The sequence below is a fragment of the Aegilops tauschii genome, chromosome 2 (assembly GCF_002575655.3).
Source record: "Aegilops tauschii subsp. strangulata cultivar AL8/78 chromosome 2, Aet v6.0, whole genome shotgun sequence".
Classification (NCBI taxonomy): Eukaryota; Viridiplantae; Streptophyta; class Magnoliopsida; order Poales; family Poaceae; genus Aegilops; species Aegilops tauschii.
Window position 1 is genome coordinate 651,067,265 of NC_053036.3, and position 22,263 is coordinate 651,089,527.

General features: G+C 44.5%; 1 protein-coding gene across 1 annotated transcript; it reads right to left on the minus strand.

The window, feature by feature from the left end:
- Window positions 1-16,951: 16,951 nt before the first annotated feature.
- LOC109786612 (antimicrobial peptide 1b) lies at window positions 16,952-17,290 on the minus strand. The gene has a single exon (XM_020345190.4). It carries the CDS (start codon window positions 17,288-17,290, stop codon window positions 16,952-16,954), a length of 339 nt encoding a protein of 112 aa, XP_020200779.2.
- Window positions 17,291-22,263: the final 4,973 nt, after the last annotated feature.

Genomic DNA, 22,263 nt, shown 5'->3' on the forward strand with positions numbered 1-22,263 from the left:
TCCATGACGTTCAAAACGTCATTGAAGTCCCGGTTCTAAGCCGTAAAGCATGGCACACTGAACTATCGAGTAGTCATCAGCTTTGCTCTGCCAGATGTTCATAACATCTGGTGTTGCTCCTGCAGCAGGCCTGGCACCCAGCGGTGCTTCCAGGACGTAATTCTTCTGTGCAGCAATGAGGATAATCCTCAAGTTACGAACCCAGTCCGTGTAATTGCTACCATCATCTTTCAACTTTGCTTTCTCAAGGAACGCATTAAAATTCAACGGAACAATAGCATGGGCCATCTATCTACAACAACATAGACAAGCAAGATACTATCAGGTACTAAGTTCATGATAAATTTAAAGTTCAATTAATCATATTACTTAAGAACTCCCAGATAGATATCCCTCTAATCATCTAAGTGATCACGTGATCCAAATCAACTAAACCATGTCCGATCATCACGTGAAATGGAGTAGTTTCAATGGTGAACATCACTATGTTGATCATATCTACTATATGATTCACGCTCGACCTTTCGGTCTCAGTGTTCTGAGGCCATATCTGCATATGCTAGGCTCGTCAAGTTTAACCCGAGTATTCTGCGTGTGCAAAACTGGCTTGCACCCGTTGTAGATGAACGTAGAGCTTATCACACCCGATCATCATGTGGTGTCTCGGCACGACGAACTTTGGCAACGGTGCATACTCAGGGAGAACACTTTTATCTTGAAATTTTAGTGAGAGATCATCTTATAATGCTACCGTCAATCAAAGCAAAATAAGATGCATAAAAGATAAACATCACATGCAATCAATATAAGTGATATGATATGGCCATCATCATCTTGTGCTTGTGATCTCCATCTCCGAAGCACCGTCATGATCACCATCGTCACCGGCGCGACACCTTGATCTCCATCGTAGCATCGTTGTCGTCTCGCCAACTATTGCTTCTACGACTATCGCTACCGCTTAGTGATAAAGTAAAGCAATTACAGGGCGATTGCATTGCATACAATAAAGCGACAACCATATGGCTCCTGCCAGTTGCCGATAACTCGGTTACAAAACATGATCATCTCATACAATAAATATAGCATCATGTCTTGACCATATCACATCACAACATGCCCTGCAAAAACAAGTTAGACGTCCTCTACTTTGTTGTTGCAAGTTTTACGTGGCTGCTACGGGCTGAGCAAGAACCGTTCTTACCTACGCATCAAAAGCACAACGATAGTTCGTCAAGTTAGTGTTGTTTTAACCTTCTCAAGGACCGGGCGTAGCCACACTCGGTTCAACTAAAGTTGGAGAAACTGACACCCGCCAGCCACCTGTGTGCAAAGCACGTCGGTAGAACCAGTCACGCGTAAGCGTACGCGTAATGTCGGTCCGGGCCGCTTCATCCAACAATACCGTCGAACCAAAGTATGACATGCTGGTAAGCAGTATGACTTGTATCGCCCACAACTCACTTGTGTTCTACTCGTGCATATAACATCAAGGTATAAAACCAGGCTCGGATGCCACTGTTGGGTAATGTAGTAATTTCAAAAAAAAAAAAATCCTACGCACACGCAAGATCGTGGTGATGCATAGCTGTTGGAAATATGCCCTAGATGCAATAATAAATGGTTATTATTATATTTCTTTGCTCATGGTAATTGTCTATTATTCATGCTATAATTGTATTGTCCGGAAATCGTAATACATGTGTGAATACATAGACCACAACCTGTCCCTAGTAAGCCTCTAGTTGACTAGCTCGTTGATCAACAAATAGTCATGGTTTCCTGACTATGGACATTGGATGTCATTGATAACGGGATCACATCATTAGGAGAATGATGTGATGGACAAGACCCAATCCTAAGCATAGCATAAAAGATCGTGTAGTTTCGTTTGCTAGAGCTTTTCCAATGTCAAGTATCTTTTCCTTAGACCATGAGATCGTGCAACTCCCGGATACCGTAGGAGTGCTTTGGGTGTGCCAAACGTCACAACGTAACTGGGTGACTATAAAGGTGCACTACGGGTATCTCCGAAAGTGTATGTTGGGTTGGCACGGATCGAGACTGGGATTTGTCACTCCGTGTGACGGAGAGGTATCTCTGGGCCCACTCGGTAATGCATCATCATAATGAGCTCAATGTGACTAAGGCGTTAGTCACGGGATCATGCATTACGGTACGAGTAAAGAGACTTGCCGGTAACGAGATTGAACAAGGTATTGGGATACCGACGATCGAATCTCGGGCAAGTAACATACCGTTTGACAAAGGGAATTGCATACGGATTGATTGAATCCTCGACACCGTGGTTCATCCGATGAGATCATCGTGGAGCATGTGGGAGCCAACATGGGTATCCAGATCCCGCTGTTGGTTATTGACCGGAGAGGCGTCTCGGTCATGTCTGCATGTCTCCCGAACCCGTAGGGTCTACACACTTAAGGTCCGGTGACGCTAGGGTTGTAGAGATATATGTATGCGGAAACCCGAAAGTTGTTCGGAGTCCTGGATGAGATCCCGGACTTCATGAGAGGTTCCGGAATGGTCCGGAGGTGAAGAATTATATATAGGAAGTCAAGTTTCGGCCACCGGGAAAGTTTCGGGGGTTACCGGTATTGTACCGGGACCACCGGAAGGGTCCCGGGGGTCCACCGGGTGGGGCCACCTACCCCGGAGGGCCCCTTGGGCTGAAAGTGGAAGGGAACCAGCCCTTAGTGGGCTGGGGCGCCCCCCTTGGGCCTCCCCCCATGCGCCTAGGGTTGGGAACCCTAGGGGGGGAGCTTCCCCCTTGCCTTGGGGGGCAAGGCAACCCCTTCCCCCCTTGGCCGCCGCCCCCCCTTGGAGATCCCATCTCCCAGGGCTGGCGCACCCCCCCAGGGGCCTATATAAAGGGGGGAGGGAGGGCAGCAACCTACAGCCTTGGGCGCCTCCCTCCTCCCCTGCAACACCTCTCTCTCTCTCGCAGAAGCTTGGCGAAGCCCTGCCGGAGACCCGCTACATCCACCACCACGCCGTCGTGCTGCTGGATCTCCATCAACCTCTCCTTCCCCCTTGCTGGATCAAGAAGGAGGAGACGTCGCTGCACCGTACGTGTGTTGAACGCGGAGGTGCCGTCCGTTCGGCACTCGGTCATCGGTGATTTGGATCACGGCGAGTACGACTCTGTCATCCACGTTCATTGGAACGCTTCCGCTCGCGATCTACAAGGGTATGTAGATGCACTCCTTTCCCCTCGTTGCTAGTAGACTCCATAGATGCATCTTGGTGAGCGTAGGAAAATTTTAAATTATGCTACGATTCCCAACAGTAGCATCATGAGCCAGGTCTATGCGTAGTTACTATGCACGAGTAGAACACAAAGCAGTTGTGGGCGTTGAGTTTGCCAATTCTTCTTGCCGCTACTAGTCTTTTCTTGTTTCGGCGGCATTGTAGGATGAAGCGGCCCGGACCGACCTTACACGTACACTTATGTGAGACAGGTTCGACCGACTGACATGCACAAGTTGCATAAGGTGGCTAGCGGGTGTCTATCTCTCCTACTTTAGTCGGAACGGATTCGATGAAAAGGGTCCTTATGAAGGGTAAATAGAAATTGGCAAATCACGTTGTGGTCATACGTAGGTAAGAAACTTTCTTGCTAGAAACCTACAAACCACGTAAAAACTTGCAACAACAATTAGAGGACGTCTAACTTGTTTTTGCAGCAAGTGCTATGTGATGTGATATGGCCAGAAGATGTGATGAATGATATATGTGATGTATGAGATTGATCATATTCTTGTAATAGGAATCATGACTTGCATGTCGATGAGTATGACAACCGGCAGGAGCCATAGGAGTTGTCTTTATTATTTTGCATGACCTGCGTGTCATTGAATAACGCCATGTAAATTACTTTACTTCGTTGCTAAACGCGTTAGCCATAGAAGTAGAAGTAATCGTTGGCGTGACGACTTCATGAAGACACAATGATGGAGATCATGGTGTCATGCCGGTGACGAAGATGATCATGGTGCCCCGAAGATGGAGATCAAAGGAGCATGATGATATTGGCCATATCATGTCACTATTTGATTGCATGTGATGTTTATCATGTTTTTGCATCTTATTTGCTTAGAACGACGGTAGTAAGTAAGATGATCCCTTATAATAATTTCAAGAAAGTGTTCACCCTAACTGTGCACCGTTGCGAAGGTTCGTTGTTTCGAAGCACCACGTGATGATCGGGTGTGATAGATTCTAACGTTCGAATACAACGGGTGTTGACGAGCCTAGCATGTACAGACATGGCCTCGGAACACACGCAATACACTTAGGTTGACTTGACGAGCCTAGCATGTACAGACATGGCGTCGGAACACGGAGGACCGAAAGGTCGAGCATGAGTCGTATAGAAGATACGATCAACATGGAGATGTTCACCGATCTTGACTAGTCCGTCTCACGTGATGATCGGACACGGCCTAGTTAAACTCGGATCATGTTTCACTTAGATGACTAGAGGGATGTCTATCTGAGTGGGAGTTCATAATCAGATGAACTTCATTATCATGAACATAGTCAAAAGGGTATTTGCAAATTATGTCATAGCTTGCGCTTTAGTTCTACTGGTTAAGATATGTTCCTAGAGAAAATTTAGTTGAAAGTTGGTAGTAGCAATTATGCGGACTGGGTCCGTAAACTGAGGATTGTCCTCATTGCTGCACAGAAGGCTTATGTCCTTAATGCACCGCTCGGTGTGCTGAACCTCAGCGTCGTCTGTAGATGTTACGAAACATCTGACATACACGTTTTGATGACTACGTGATAGTTCAGTGCGGTTTAGAATTGTGGCATCAAAGACGTTTTTGAAACGTCGCAGAACATGTGAGATGTTCCGAAGACTGAAATTGGGATTTCAGACTAGTGCCCACGTCAAGAGGTATGAGACCTCTGACAAGTTTCTTAAGCCTGCAAACTAAGGGAGAAAAGCTCAATCGTTGAGCATGTGCTCAGATTGTCTGAGTGCCACAATCGCTTGAATCGAGTGGGAGTTAATCTCCCAGATAAGATAGTGATAGTTCTCCATAGTCACTGCCACCAAGCTAGTAGAGCTTCGTGATGAACTATAACATATCAAGGATAATTATGATGATCCTTGAGCTATTCGCGATGTTTGACACCGCGAGAGTAGAAATCAAGAAGGAGCATCAATTGTTGATGGTTAGTAAAACCACTAGTTTAAGAAGGGCAAGGGCAAAAGGGATACTTCATGAAACAGCAAGTCGTTTGCTGCTCTAGTGAAGAATCCCAAGGTTGAACCCAAACCCGAGACTAAGTGCTTCTGTAATGAGAGGAACGGTCACTGAAGCAGTACTACCCTAGATACTTGGTAGATGAGAAGGCAGGCAAGGTCGACAGAAGTATATTGGATATACGTTACATGAATGTGTACTTTACTAGTACTCCTAGCAGCACCAGGGTATTAGATACCGGTTCGGTTGCTAAGTGTTAGTAACTCGAAATAAAATCTGCGGAATAAACGGAGACTAGCTAAAGGTGAGATGACGATATGTGTTGGAGGTGTTTCCAAGGTTGATGTGATCAAGCATCGCATGCTCCCTCTACCATCGAGATTTGGTGTTTGCGTTAAGCATGATTGGATTATGTTTATCGCAACACGGTTGTTCATTTAAGGAGAATAATGGTTACTCTGTTTATTTGAATAATACCTTCAATGGTCTTGCACCTGAAATGAATCTCGATCGCCGTGATACACATGTTCGTGCCAAAAGATATAAGATAGTAATGATAGTACCACATACTTGTGGCACTGCCACTTGAGTCATATTGGTATAGAACGCATGAAGAAGCTCCATGTAGGTGGATCTTTGGACTCACTCGTTTTTGAAAAGATTGAGACATGCGAACCATGTCTATTGGTATATATGCATGAAGAAACTCCATACAGATGGATCGTTTGGACTCACTTGATTATGAATCACTTGAGACATGCAAATCATACCACATGGGCAAAATGACTGAAAGTCCTCGTTTTCAGTGAGATGGAACAAGAGAGCAACTTATTGGAAGCAATACATTTTGATGTACGCAATCCAATGAGTGCTGAGGCATGCAGTGGATATCGTTATGTTCTTACTTCACAGATGATTTGAGTAGATGCTGAGTGTATTTACTTGATGAAACACTAGTCTGAATTGTTGAAAGGTTCAAGTAATTTCAGAGTGAAGTTGAAGATCGTCGTGACAAGAAGATAAAATGTCTGTGATATGATCATAGAGACGAGTATCTGAGATACGAGTTTGGCGCACAATTGAGACATTGTGGAAAGTGTTTCACAATTAATACCGCCTGGAACACCATAGTGTGATGGTGTGTCCGAACATCATAACTGCACCCTATTGGATATGGTGCATACCATGATGTTTCTTATCAAATTACCACTATCGTTTATGGGTTAGGCATTAGAGACAACCGCATTCACTTTAAAAGGGGCACCACGCAATTCCGTTGAGACGACACCGTTTATAGAAACCTAAATTGTCGTTTCTTAAAAGTTTGGGGCTGCGATGCTTATGTGAAAAAGTTTCAGGCTGATAAGCTCGAACCCAAAGCGGATAAATGCATCTTCATAGAATACCCAAAAACAGTTGGGTATACCTCCTATTTCAGATCTGGAAGCAAAAGTAATTGCTTCTAGAAACGAGTCCTTTCTCGAGGAAAAGTTTCTCTCGAAAGAATTGAGTGGGAGGATGGTGGAGACTTGATAAGGTTATTGAACCGTCGCTTCAACTAGTATGTAGCAGGGCACAGGAAGTTGTTCCTGTGCACCTACACCAATTGAAGTGGAAGCTTATGATGGTGATCATGAAACTTTGGATCAAGTCACTACCAAACCTCGTAGGACGACGAGGATGTGCACTACTTCAGAGCAATGCGTGATCCTGTCTTGGAAGTCATGTTGCTAGACAACAATGAACCTACGAGCTATGGAGAAGCGATGGTGGGCCCATATTCCGACGAATGGCTCAAGGCCATGAAATCCGAGATAGAATCCATGTATCAGAACAAAGTATGGACTTTGGTGAACTTGCCCGATGATCGGCAAGCCATTGAGATAAATGGATCTTTAAGAAGAAGACGGACATGGACGGTAATGTTACCGTCTATGAAGCTCGACTTGTGGCAAAGAGTATTTTCACAAGTTCAAGGAGTTGACTATGATGAGTTTTTCTCATCCGTAGCGATGCTTAGGTCCGTCGGAATCATGTTAGCATTAGCTACATTTATGAAATCTGGCAGATGGATGTCAAAACAAGTTTCCTTACCAGTTTTCGTAAGGAAAGGTTGTATGTGATACAATCAGAAAGGTTTTGTCGATCCTAAGGATGCTAAAAGGTATGCTAGCTCCAGCGATCCTTCCAAGGATTAGAGCAAGCATCTCGGAGTCAGAATATACGCTTTGATGGAGTGATCAAAGTTTTTGGGTTTATACAAAGTTTGTTAGAAACTTGTATTTACAATAAAGTGAGTGGGAGCGCTACAACATTTCTGATAAGTATATGTGAATGACATATTGTTTATCCGAAATGATGTAAAATTTCTGGAAAGCATAAAGGGTTGTTTGAAAGGAGTTTTTCAAGGAAGACCTGGATAAAGCTGCTTACATATTGGGCATCAAGATCCATAGAGATAGATCAAGACGCCTGATGATACTTTCAAAAGACAGCATACCTTGACATGATTTTGAAAGAGTTCAAAATAGATCAGCAAAGAAGGAGTTCTTGGCTGTGTTACAAGGTGTGAGTATTGAGTGAGACTCAAGACCTGACCACAGCGGAAGATAGAGAAAGGATGAAGGTCGTCCCCTATGCTTTAGACATAGGCTCTATAGTATGCTATGCTGTGTACCGCACATGTAGTGTGCCTTGCCATGAGTTGGTCAAGAGGGTACAATGGTGATCCGGGAAAGTATCTCATGACAGCGGTCGAACTTATCCTTAGTACCTAGTGGATTAAGGAATTTTCTCGATTATGGAGGTGGAAAGGAGTTCGTCGTAAAGGGTTACGTCGATGCAAACTTTGACACTAATCCGGATGACTCTGAGTAGTAAACCGGATTCGTATAGTAGAGCAATTATTTGAAATGGCTCCAAATAGCGCGTGGTAGCATCCACAAGATGACATATATATTCGTAAAGCACACGGTTCTGAAAGGTTCAGACCCGTTGACTAATAACCTCTCTCACAAGCATAACATGACCAAACCAGAACACATTGAGTGATAATCACATAGTGATGTGAACTAGATTGTTGACTCTAGTAAACTCTTTAGATGTTGGTCACATGGTGATGTGACCAGTGAGTGTTAATCACATGGTGATGTGAACTAGATTATTGACTCTAGTGCAAGTGGGAGACTGTTGGAAATATGCCCTAGAGGCAATAATAAATGGTTATTATTATATTTCTTTGTTCATGGTAATTGTCTATTATTCATGCTATAATTGTATTGTCCGGAAATCGTAATACATGTGTGAATACATAGACCACAACCTGTCCCTAGTAAGCCTCTAGTTGACTAGCTCGTTGATCAACAGATAGTCATGGTTTCCTGACTATTGACATTGTATGTCATTGATAACGGGATCACATCATTAGGAGAATGATGTGATGGACAAGACCCAATCCTAAGCATAGCATAAAAGATCGTGTAGTTTCGTTTGCTAGAGCTTTTCCAATGTCAAGTATCTTTTCCTTAGACCATGAGATCGTGCAACTCCCGGATACCGTAGGAGTGCTTTGGGTGTGCCAAACGTCACAACGTAACTGGGTGACTATAAAGGTGCACTACGGGTATCTCCGAAAGTGTCTGTTGGGTTGGCACGGATCGAGACTGGGATTTGTCACTCCGTGTGACGGAGAAGTATCTCTGGGCCCACTCGGTAATGCATCATCATAATGAGCTCAATGTGACTAAGGCATTAGTCACGGGATCATGCATTACGGTACGAGTAAAGAGACTTGCCGGTAACGAGATTGAACAAGGTATTGGGATACCGACGATCGAATCTCGGGCAAGTAACATACCGTTTGACAAAGGGAATTGCATACGGATTGATTGAATCCTCGACACCGTGGTTCATCCGATGAGATCATCGTGGAGCATGTGGGAGCCAACATGGGTATCCAGATCCCGCTGTTGGTTATTGACCGGAGAGGCGTCTCGGTCATGTCTGCATGTCTCCCGAACCCGTAGGGTCTACACACTTAAGGTCCGGTGACGCTAGGGTTGTAGAGATATATGTATGCGGAAACCCGAAAGTTGTTCGGAGTCCCGGATGAGATCCCGGACGTCACGAGAGGTTCCGGAATGGTCCGGAGGTGAAGAATTATATATAGGAAGTCAAGTTTCGGCCACCGGGAAAGTTTCGGGGGTTACTGGTATTGTACCGGGACCACCGGAAGGGTCCCGGGGGTCCACCAGGTGGGGCCACCTATCCCGGAGGGCCCCGTGGGCTGAAAGTGGAAAGGAACCAGCCCTTAGTGGGCTGGGGCGCCCCCCTTGGGCCTCCCCCCATGCGCCTAGGGTTGGGAACCCTAGGGGGGAGCTTCCCCCTTGCCTTGGGGGGCAAGGCAACCCCTTCCCCCTTGGCCGCCGCCCCCCCCCCCCTTGGAGATCCCATCTCCCAGGGCTGGCGCACCCCCCCAGGGGCCTATATAAAGGGGGGGGAGGGAGGGTAGCAACCTACAGCCTTGGGCGCCTCCCTCCTCCCCTGCAACACCTCTCTCTCTCTCGCAGAAGCTTGGCGAAGCCCTGCCGGAGACCCGCTACATCCACCACCACGCCGTCGTGCTGCTGGATCTCCATCAACCTCTCCTTCCCCCTTGCTGGATCAAGAAGGAGGAGACGTCGCTGCACCATACGTGTGTTGAACGCGGAGGTGCCGTCCGTTCGGCACTCGGTCATCGGTGATTTGGATCATGGCGAGTACGACTCCGTCATCCACGTTCATTGGAACGCTTCCGCTCGCGATCTACAAGGGTATGTAGATGCACTCCTTTCCCCTCGTTGCTAGTAGACTCCATAGATTCATCTTGGTGAGCGTAGGAAAATTTTAAATTATGCTACGATTCCCAACACAACGAGAGGGGAGAGTGTGTCTACGTACCCTCGTAGACCGACAACGGAAGCGTTGACACAACATAGAGGAAGTAGTCGTACGTCTTCACGATCCGACCGATCCAAGTACCGAACGTACGGCACCTCCGAGTTCAGCACACGTTCAACTCGATGACGTCCCTCGAACTCCGATCCAGCCGAGCTTTGAGGGAGTGTTCCGTCAGCACGACGGCGTGGTGACGATGATGATGTTCTACCGACGCAGGGCTTCGCCTAAGCACCGCTATGATATTATCGAGGTGGATTATGGTGGAGGGGGGGTACCGCACACGGCTAAGAGATCCAAGGGATCAATTGTTGTGTCTCAAGGGGGTGCCTCCCTCCCCGTATATAAAGGAGTGGAGGAGGGGGAGGGGGCCGGCCACCCTTGGCGCGCCCCATGAGGAGTCCTACTCCCACCGGGAGTAGGACTCCCCCCTTCCATGTTCGAGTAGGAGAGGAGAGGGAAGGAGAGAGAGGGGGAAAGGAAAGGGGGGGCGCCGCCCCCCCTCCTTGTCCAATTCGGACTTGGGGGGGGGGGGGAGGGGCGCGCGGCTGCCCCTTGGCCGCCTCTCCTCTTCCACCACTTGGGCCCATAAGGCCCAATAACCTCCGAGGGGGTTCCGGTAACCCCCCGGCACTCCGGTATATATCCGATAACCCCCGAAACCATTCCGGTGTCCGAATATAGTCGTCCAATATATCAATCTTCATGTCTCGACCATTTCGAGACTTTTTGTCATGTCCGTGATCACATCTGGTACTCCGAACTACCTTCGATACATCAAAACACATAAACTCATAATATAACCGTCATCGAACTTTAAGCGTGCGGACCCTACGGGTTCGAGAACTATGTAGACATGACCGAGACACGTCTCCGGTCAATAACAAATAGCGGAACCTGGATTCTCATATTGGCTCCCACATATTCTACGAAGATCTTTATCGGTCAAACCGCATAACAACATACGTTGTTCCCTTTGTGATCGATATGTTACTTGCCCGAGATTCGATCGTCGATATTTCAATACCTAGTTCAATCTCGTTACCGGCAAGTCTCTTTACTCGTTCCATAACACATCATCCCGCAACTAACTCATTAGTTACAATGCTTGCAAGGCTTATAGTGATGTGCATTACCAAGTGGGCCCAGAGATACCTCTCCGACAATCGGAGTGACAAATCCTAATCTCGAAATACGCCAACCCAACAAGTACCTTCGGAGACATCTGTAGAGCACCTTTATAATCACCCAGTTACGTTGTGACGTTTGGTAACACACAAAGTGTTCCTCCGGTAAACAGGAGTTGCATAATCTCATAGTCATAGGAACTTGTATAATTCATGAAGAAAGCAATAGCAGAATACTAAACGATCAAGTGCTAAGCTAACAGAATGGGTCAAGTCAATCACATCATTCTCCTAATGATGTGATCCCGTTAATCAAATGACAACTCATGTCTATGGCTAGGAAACATAACCATCTTTGATCAACGAGCTAGTCAAGTAGAGGCATACTAGTGAAACTCTGTTTGTCTATGTATTCACACAAGTATTATGTTTCTGGTTAATACAATTCTAGCATGAATAATAAACATTTATCATGATATAAGGAAATAAATAATAACTTTATTATTGCCTCTAGGGCATATTTCCTTCAACTCCCACTTCTATTTCAGAAGCTTATTCATCTCCGGATGCTGACTACTAGAAATAAGCTGTGCATAGTGAGATGGATTCCATCATGGCTAACGGGACATGGGAGATCACTGATCGTCCTTATGGGCTAAACCTGTAGGGTGTAAGTGGGTGTTTAAGAAAAAGCTTAGGCCCGATGGTACAATTGAAAAGTACAAGGCGCGGCTTGTTGCCAAGGGATATACCCAAAAAGAAGGTGAAGATTTCTTTGATACTTATGCGCCTGTGGACAGATTGACCACCATTCGAGTACTACTCTCATTGGCCGCCTCACACAATCTTCTTGTCCATCAAATGGACGTTAAGACAGCTTTCGTAAATGGAGAGTTGGAGGAAGAAATTTACATGGAACAACCCGATGGTTTTATAGTAGATGGTCATGAAGGAAAAGTGTGTAATTTGTTGAAATCTTTGTATGGTTTGAGACAAGCACCTAAGCAATGGCACGAGAAGTTCGAAAGAACTTTGACATCTACGGGATTTGTTGCAAACGAAGCCGACAAGTGTGTGTACTATCGCCATGGTGGGGGCGAAGGAGTTATATTATGTTTGTATGTTGATGACATACTTATATTTGGAAGAAATCTCAACGTCATACAGGAAGTGAAAGATTTTCTGAATCAAAACTTTGAGATGAAAGACCTTGGAGTAGCTGATGTTATCTTGAACATCAAGCTTTTAAGAGGTGGTGATGGTGGGATCACTCTCTTGCAGTCTCACTATGTGGAGAAGATTCTGGATAGCTTTGGATATTTTGATTGCAAACCTTCTCCGACACCTTATGATACGAGTGTTTTGATTCGGAAGAACGAAGGAGAAACAACGGATCAATTGAGATATTCTCAAATCATTGGCTCGCTTATTTATTTAGCTAGTGCTAGAAACCTGACATCTCATTTTCTGTGAGTAAACTAAGCCGGTTTGTTTCAAACCTGGGAGATGTTCATTGGCATGTACTTGAGAGAATAATGCGTTATCTGAAAGGTACTGCGAGTTATGGGCTTCACTATACCGGGTATCCAAGAGTATTTGAAGGTTGTAATGATGCAAATGGGATATCTGATGCTGATGAGCTTAAAGCGACAAGTGGTTATGTGTTTACACTTGGTGGTGCTGCTGTTTCCTGGAAGTCTTGCAAGCAGACCATCTTAACAAGGTCAACAATGGAAACAGAACTCACAGCATTAGACATGGCAACAGTTGAAGCAGAATGGCTTCGAGAACTTTTGATGGACTTGCCGGTGGTTGAAAAACCAATACCAACTATTCTAATGAACCGTGATAATCAAACAGTGATCGTCAAGGTAAACAGTTCTAAGGATAATAAGAAGTCATCAAGACATGTGAGAAGGAGACTGAAATCTGTCAGGTTCATGAGAAACCCCAGAGTTATAGCGTTGGACTATATAAACACATCAAAGAATCTGGTAGATCCCTTCACAAAGGGTTTATCACGAAATGTGATAGACAATGCATCGAAGGAGATGGGATTGAGACCCACTACATAAGTTGTTCATGGTGGTAACCCATTCTTTGTGATCGGAGATCCCATGTATTAGAATTGGCGAGACAAGCTATTGGATAACTGAGAGGAGAATATTTATTTGATAAAAATCCACTCCGTTATGATGCAATTCTCTCCTAATCTGTATGGTAGGCTGATGTTTATCTTAATGTGTTCTGAATGGCTTGGGTAGGCAAAGATGTTGTCCTACAGAACGTCTAGAAAGAACACACATATATGAGTTAGACTGTTAAACGTCGCGGTCTGTGAGAGTTGGGTGTTCTCTAATAAACTCATGAAGAGGCCCCGGAGTATGACGTATATGCTCCTACCCGCGGGAAAGTTTTCAGCGGTCTAGTATCAGTCAAGGCTTTTACGTGAAACTTGTTTGCACAAAACTTGTTGTTCAAGGCGTAGTCCACTGTTCAAGTTGTGAACGAGTGTAGCATGGAGTTCTAGGTGGAATTTCAACTTAACAGTCTCCACCGAAACACCGGTATATAAACAATGTTTTGGAACCGTAGGCAAATTTTATGTGCCTCTGGGATCTGGTGGGGGATTGTTGGAATTATTGGGCATAACCCATATAATATTTCATATTTTCTGCCAATAATTCAAAGTAAATCCCAGAGGCTCATGTTGCCCATCCATGCATGACAAGGTTGTCTGGAAAATTGACCAATGCTACGTGTATGCGCTGTTTTATCACGCGAGAAGAAAGTTGAAACAAGTGATGCGTAAATGGGAGAAGAAACTGAACACTTCGTGTGAGTTTTAGTGCGCTCGTTTCTTCTCTCCTTAATGGTTTTTAGTGCGTCTGTTTAATGGTGTTTATTGCATCGGTTTCTCTTCTACTAATGAAGGCCCAGTTTCAACTCTTCTAACGTATATAAGAGGTCGCTCCTCTGTTGTTCAAAAAAAAGTACAACAACCTTTCGTCTCATTCCAAAGCATTGAGCCGCCTATCTCTTTCCCATCTCTCTTCCTGGCGTGCACCGGGAAGTGAGACAGCAGGCCTCCGAAACCCCGCCTCTTGTGGTCCGGTACGGGAGAGGGGCGATCAGGTTTTTGGGGAGCGTCCTTACGCGACTGCTGGAGTCTTGTTCATCATGACTGTGAACGGCGACATCACTGACGACGAGTTCCCCAATGATGACTTCTTCCCCGACGTCAACGACCTCTTCAGTGACATGATGATCGGGACATCTGCACTTTCTGCTACTGCGCCGTATGCCATCTTGTCCTCACTGTTAGGGCTAGCATTTGGTTTATTGCTAAAAGCAATTGACATGGATATGATGCATTTTGCTTATGATTTTGATTGCATGAGTAGTCTCAACGAATTGTTGCTAGTTTTTAGTTTCATCAATATATTGCTATTCAAGTTTTATCCATTATTTTTCTGGATTAAACTAAACGGGAAAATGCCTAATTATTCAACAAATACTTGACACTGAGACAGCCAAACATATCCTTTGTTGTCAACAAGGTTTTTCGACCATTTTGTCTTTTGTGCCGAAACTATTTATAAATCACAGGTCAAAACAGATGAAATCAAGGTGCATTACTTGAATGCGACTGCGGGTACATGTGAAGAAATTATTAAGAAAGTTGTATTTACAAGAGAATTAGTGGTTCCTATTGTAATGCATGACTACTTACTCTCCGTGCTTTAATTGAGAATGGATACAGGGTCGTCGAGCGAAACCTTTAGTGGGGGGCAGACCTACATTGTTTTGTTGACTTATAAGCGTGTCGGCCCTAACTCTAAAGCCCCAAACTTCCAGAATTTACTGCATGCACCTACTATGAGTTTGAGTCTTCGGTTCAGATGTTCGAACTCTACTCTCGTTAGTGTCTTTTCTGATACTTACTAGACAGAATGTAGTGATGACAAAAAGTCAACTGGAGGTTTTGCAGTGTTCTTTGGTTCTAATCTCATTTCATAGAGTGCCAGAAAGCACGCTGCAATATCAAGGTCAAGTACAGAAGCCGAGTACAAGTCTTTAGCAAATATCACTGCTGAAATCATTTGGTTGGAATCACTGCTTAAGGAGTTAGAAATTAGGCAAGAAAGTATCTCATGTCTTTGGTATGATAATTTGGGAGCAACCTATCTTTCTGATAGCCCAGTCTTTCATGGCAGAACCAAACACATTCAAATTGACTTTCATGTTGTACGAGAAAGGGTTGCAGAAAAGAAGTTAGACATACGGTTCATTCCTTCCAAAGATTAAGTAGCCGATGGTTCCACTAAAGCTCTGCCAGTCAAGCCATTTGCGGAATTCAAGGAAAAACTTAATTTAGAATGTTGAGATTAAGAGGAGGTGTTAGACATACAATAGCAGTAGTCTGTTGTCATCTCAACTGAATATATCTCTCCCTCGTAGCTATCCATTGTAACGGATGTATCTAAAGGATCGATCGGTCCATCTCCTTGTAAGCCATGGCAAGGCCGTTTTGCCTAAGATAAATATAGACCACACGGCTCTTTACGGAGAGTAGAAACATTTCCATCTAACAGCGTCCATACCGACACAGCACAGCCTCGCGCAGACGGTTAACCTGGACATGCATGTATCAGCTGATCGATCGCTGGAGCAGAGAGTTAACTTGGGCATGCATGCATGTGTGCGTGCGTGCCATGCACTGTTTGGATAGTCACTGTGTCAAATTAACGTTGCATGTAGTGGTGCAGACACTTGACTTTTCATATATATGATCCGATCCACGCACGTCGTCCATGTACTAGTCTACTTGTTGAGAAACGAATGACAGGCTGCCTGGTGGTGGCCACTGAAAGTGGAACTGATGGGCATGCATGGGTCATGGATCGTTGAAGCAAATGTCCCCTGGCCTGGCCGTGGGTATCTTTGGCTTAGCTCTAGCTTGCAAGTGGAGGGGCTGATCAGCTAGCCATGTGCCCATGCAATGCAAGCATTTTTCTCTTGGTTTTTCTTGTGGGATAGTAGCTAGCCATATCATGTCTGAGTCTTGACTGATCCATCGGCCGTTTGTGCGCGCGTCACACCTGCGCACACGAGATGGACACGTACGTGCGTACTATGGCGGTCGGGCTACGCTACATAATGCACCAGGTCGACCGACCCGCGCGGTGCCTTTTTTTTTGTCTTGGAACTAGATTCCTTGACTGCGCAACATTTTTCTTCTAGCACACTGATTTTTTTTTCTTTTTCGAAAAGGAGGCTCCCCGCCCTCTGCATCGGAACGATGCATACGGCCACTAGCACACAGATTCTTTTAGAAAACTAACACACTGATTAACGTAGATATACGCACGTCACAGGCGCCATACTATCACAGACGACTGCATACTCATCATCATGCAAATGTATATTAAAGACTGAATTGCAGAGCTCTAATATTACCACCGGCAAGTTCTCTGTCCCATTTCTTATTGAAGACAAAAAGATGCTGATGCACGATAAGACAAGACAAATGGGAAATCATACGTCCATTTTTTATATATTTTTTCACATACTAGTACTTGTCGAGATTATTCGTCCAGGGCTCACGCTCTATGTAGTCACCGGGCGTCTTCACTGCGACGCGAGCCCAGCCGTTCAAGGGCCTCCGGTTGTAGCAGTCAAGTTTAATCCCCTGGCCGACGCCGAGGACGCCGCAGTAGCTCTTGTAGAACCCGGTTCGGCCGGCAACGCCTGCCCCACGACGTCGTCCCGGCAGCCGCGGCACTGGCTCTGGCAGCTGCCGGCGCCGCAGTAGGCGTCGCCACTGCCGCAGAAGCCGTATTTACCGCAGCAGAGGCAGTTGGGGCACTTTGCGCCGCGGGCCTGGTCGCCGCACCTCTGGGCGCCGTTCACGGCCGTGGCGAGCACCGCCGCCAGGACCACGGCCAGGAGGATGGCCGCCACCCTCGGGGCTCTCAGTACCTTAGCGGACATGTGTGGCTTCAGGATCTTGGTGCCTCATAAAACATGGCGCCGAGTGTCGCCATTTATACAAGAACCTTTGGGATGGTAGCTAGTGATGTCTGTCTGACTGGCCCATCGGCATGCATGGCCGTTTGTATGCGTCACACCTAACCTGGGCACACGAGATCGACACGTCCGTACCTACCACGGCGGTGGGGTGGCACGTGGATGGACACGCGGTGCTTCTTTTTTCGACGGACTATCTAGAAACGATACCATATAATCTGGCAAAATCGTTTATTTTGCAGGGAGAAGGAGCATGTTTGCGTTTGGACCCTTGTCGTTCCAATCTCGAGTTCTTTTCAAATGCACACAATCATCACATTTAGACATCACTTAACGATTCATGGCCGAGTGCACCGCATAAAAAAAATAACAATGTCAAGAAAAGGAGAAAACGACTGGTCTTCTTGTGCTGCAAATCAGAGTCGGTAACGACCAGCTCTAAACTATTAATGCATTTTCATATTGTTTCTGATTGATCGTAGGACGATTTTTTAGTTATGTTTCCCAATAGTCTGACACCTATCCTGAGAAGGCATGCTCGTCGCGTGAATCCGCGGCGTACTCTAGATTGCCAAACAAGATGGTCTGGCCTGGGGGTGGAGTTCTCTACATGGCCGAGATAGCCAGTCGAGTCGGCATGTGGCATGATGCTACCGAAGGCGAAAAGTTGTCCGGGGACGAAGATATCCCCGCAACCGATACTATCATCGATCCGAAGATTTTACATCGAGCTCTTGTGACTACACAGTGGGACCTGCATGGGCCACCAACGTCGGTGCTAAAACCGGCGGTTCTCGGGTAGGGGTCCCGAGCTGGTTATCTGAGCAAGGGGCAATGTTATTATCTATTTCACACTTGTGCTCAAAGTAACACCATGTTTTTCATATAGAGAGTCTCCTATATAGTTACTTTCGTATAATTAGTGATAATTTTTTATTATAGAACTTGACTTGTATATTTCGATGATGACTTCCTCAAATGATCGAAGACTTAGAGCAAGCAAGTTGGATCAACACCCACTAAGTTTTCATTTTGAACTTTTATACACTTATAGCTTTTAGTGCATCCGTTGCATGGCAATCCTTACTTTTTGCATTGGCATCCATTGATGGGAATCTTCATAGCCCGTTGATTAGCCTCGTCGATGTGACACCCACTATATATGTCATGAATATTTTTTAAATTATGCATACTAAATTTTCTGTTCACAAACATTTTCAACGAACGAACATTTTTAAATACATGTTCAAAAAAATTTGAACACATGTTAACTTTTCCATGTATACATTAAACATATTTTAAATACACACTGAACATTTTTACATTTATTCACAAACAATCTGATGGGTTGCAAATTTTCTAAATATTATTTATATGTTATGATCATTTATTTAAATGTGCAAATCTCCTTTAAATTTCAGGAACATTGTGTTTAATTGTACTAATGTTTTTAATATTTTGTGAATTTATTTTAAATTGCATGAAAACTTCAAAATTGTACTCTCTCGTGGAATCTATATAGGGTCTAATGCGTTTTTTGAGACTAATTTTGGCCAAGTGTTAGAGCAATAATATATGACATGCAAGTTACACAAAACATACCGTCAAATTCGTACGTGAAAAGAGCTTCCAATGATATAATTTTCACAATATACATCTCATGTATTATTAATCTTATCAATAGTCAAAGGCGGCCTTGAAAAACGCATTAGGCCCTGTATAGATGGAAGAAGGAAGTATGAAGTATTTTCATAGAAGTGGACAGTTGTTAATGTCACAAACCTTTTTCTGAATGGTGATACTTTTTTAAAATTACAAAATTTAAACCTGTATAACAGAACGTGCACTGGCGTTTTGAGTGAAAAAACAAAAAACGCGCTAGCAACGGAACAACAGGAGCAACAAGCGCTCGTGCTGCACTGGGCTGGGCCATTTGGAGGGCCGCTTCAGGAGACGTTGGTGTTGGTCTGACGGGAGCTCACGCAGGCACGCTATTGTGCCCTGCCCAAAACGCGAGTGTTTGCTGGCTCACACGTACCTTCCGTGTTGACTGGTCACTTGGTTTGCTGCGGATTGGTTGTAGTTGACAGGCCAATTGTTGACTTTTAAAACAATAAAAACACAAAAAAATTGTGAATTCAAAAAACATCATGAAATTTTAAAAATTACAGAAATTTGAAAAGAAAATCATTGAATTCAAAAAAGTTAAAAAAATCATTGATTTTGAAAAACAGTTCACTGATTTTAAAAAAATTCATCAATTTGAAAAAAGTTATCAAATATCAAAATAAATTTCACCAATTTTGGAAAATTTTCTTCTAAAGTTCATGATTTTTAAAGAAAATTCATCAAATTTGAAAAAAAATCATCGATTTTCAATAAAAGTTCAAAGAAAAATGAAAGAAAGTTCATCGATTTTGAAAAAAAGTTCATCAAACTTAAAAAAGTCCATCAATTTTACAAAATAGGAAAAATAAAATGAAAAGAACAAAAATAAAAAAAGGAAAACAAAAAAAGAAAAAGGAACAAGAAAAAGAAAAGGAAAACAAAATCAAATGAAAAAAGATAAAGGTAAAAAAGATAAAACCACATAAGACCGGCAGAAAAACCTGAATAAAAGAAAACCGACCAGAAGATACCAAAAGTTTCCCAAACCCGCTGGGAAAGCTTCTCGAAGCTTCCCTAATCCAGGAACAGATCCCTCCATTAAGTGTTATATGCATCGGCCCTTTATATATATGGGCCGGTCCGTTTGCAAGAATACCCATTGGGCGCTTAAAGCGCTGAATAGGAATCACCATCCCTCACTCTCGTGCCACTACCACTACATCTCGCTTCACGCGAGTGATCCTTCCATCTCGTCTAAAACTTTCTCCCTTAAAGTTGGGCCGGCCTTCTTTTTGTTTTTGTTATTGCTCTATGTTCAACTACCGGTGGTTGTAGTCTCGCGCGGTGCACGTACAGGTTTGGCGCAGTTTTTTATTATTACTTTATGTTTTCTTTTGGTTTTAGTTTCTTTGTTGTATTTTTGTTTTTCTTCATTTTTTCATCTTTTTTCATTTTCTTTATGGTTTTCACTGTTTTTTTTCTTCCTTACTTCTTTTTTTCTTGGTTTTCACTAGATTTTTGCTTTTTTTTTCCTTTTTTTATTTCTTGGTTTCTTTGTTTCTTTCTCGCTTTTCTCTACTCTCATTCTTTTGCATTGGCTTTCTTTGTCTTCAATTTTTTTGGGTTTCTTGTCGACTATAATCAAGTTTTTTCGACACATGTCAACTTTTTTTAGTACACATTCAACATTTTTCATATACATCATAAACATTTTTTATTTACATGTTTAACATTTTCAAATATATGATTTTTTTTGACTCAAAGGCAAGCTTGTAGCCATCTCTACACATAAGAGATCCGCTAACAAGATTTTTATTGACGGAGGGGACATAATGCAAGTTCTTTAGCCGCATGATCTTTCCCGAAGTAAACTTCAGATCGATCGTGCCAACACCACGGACAGAACCACTCGAACCGTTGCCCATCAGCACGGTGGAAGTCCCTGCGGTCTGATAAGACGAAAACATGGAAATATCACCGCATACATTCACATTAGCACCCGTGTCAATCAACCAATCAGTTGAATGACATACTGAAAGAATAGTGGGAAATATAGCATACCCAACATCCTTCATGTCAATGTCACCAACAACAACATTAGCGGTCTAGCCGCCTTCCCCAAGATGACGCTTGTCATAACGATTGGGGCAACTAGGAGCCCAATGGTCAGGATCTCCGCACACATGACAAACACATTTCTTCTTGTCATTCTTCTTTTTGAAGTTGGTGTGCTGTACAACCTTGTTCTTCCCATCAAATTTTGCTTTACCATCAAACTTGCCCTTGTTCTTGAACTTGTGTGGTTGGAAGTTTTTCTTCTGTACCAGATTGGCACTAGATCCTCCCTCAATACCTCGACCACATGTATCCTTTGCTCTCGCCTTTTCTTCCACATCAAGAGCACCAATGAGATCCGGAACGGAAAAATGTTGTCTCTTGTGTTTCAGAGAGGTAGCGACGTTCCTCCACGAGGAAGGAATCTTAGTGATGATGCCTCTGGCAACAAACTTGTACGGTAACATACAATTGAAGTGCTCAAGTTCTCTAGCAAATGACTATATCTCGTGAGCTTGCTCAACCACGGAGCGCTCATCAGTCATCCTGTAGTCATAGAATTGCTCCATGATGTACATCTCAGTGCCGACATCTGAGCCCCCAAACTTGGCCTCGAGTGCGTCCCACATATCTTTTCCATTATCAATGGATGTATATCAACTATGTTCTCACCAAGAACACTCACACTAGTAGAAAACAGGGCTTTGGTTCGGGCCTGGCCAGCCCATTAGTCCCGGTTCTGCACAAACCAGGACCCATGGGGGGCATTCGTCCCGGTTCATGAGCCCAGGGGGCCGGCCGAGGCCTCGTGGGCACTGGTCCCGGTTCGTCTAGACCCATTTGTCCCGGTTCTTGGCACGAACCGGGACCAATGGTCCTCGCTCTTGGCCCACATACATTGGTCCCGGTTCGTGCCAAGAACCGGGACAGAAGGGGGAGCTTTAGTCCCGGTTCCAGCCACGAACAGGGACAAATGAGTTGCCTATATATACCCCCTCGCCGCAGCAGAGCACTCCACAGTGCTCTGTTTTTTTCTGGCGTTGGATGTGACGGCGCGGGCGGAGTACCGAGGAGTCGCCGGCGTCGGCCAGGGCCTGGGGCACAGAGGAGTCCTCCTGGTCAAGGAGATCGGAGAGAAGAAGAGGATGGCGGCGGGAGGACACATGAGGGCAAGCGTTGAGAGGATCGGCCGTCCAGGCTCGTGAGGACGGCAGCGATGGGAGGATCGCGTTAATGGTACTGTGTATAAAAATTCCCATCAAAGCAAGTAAAAT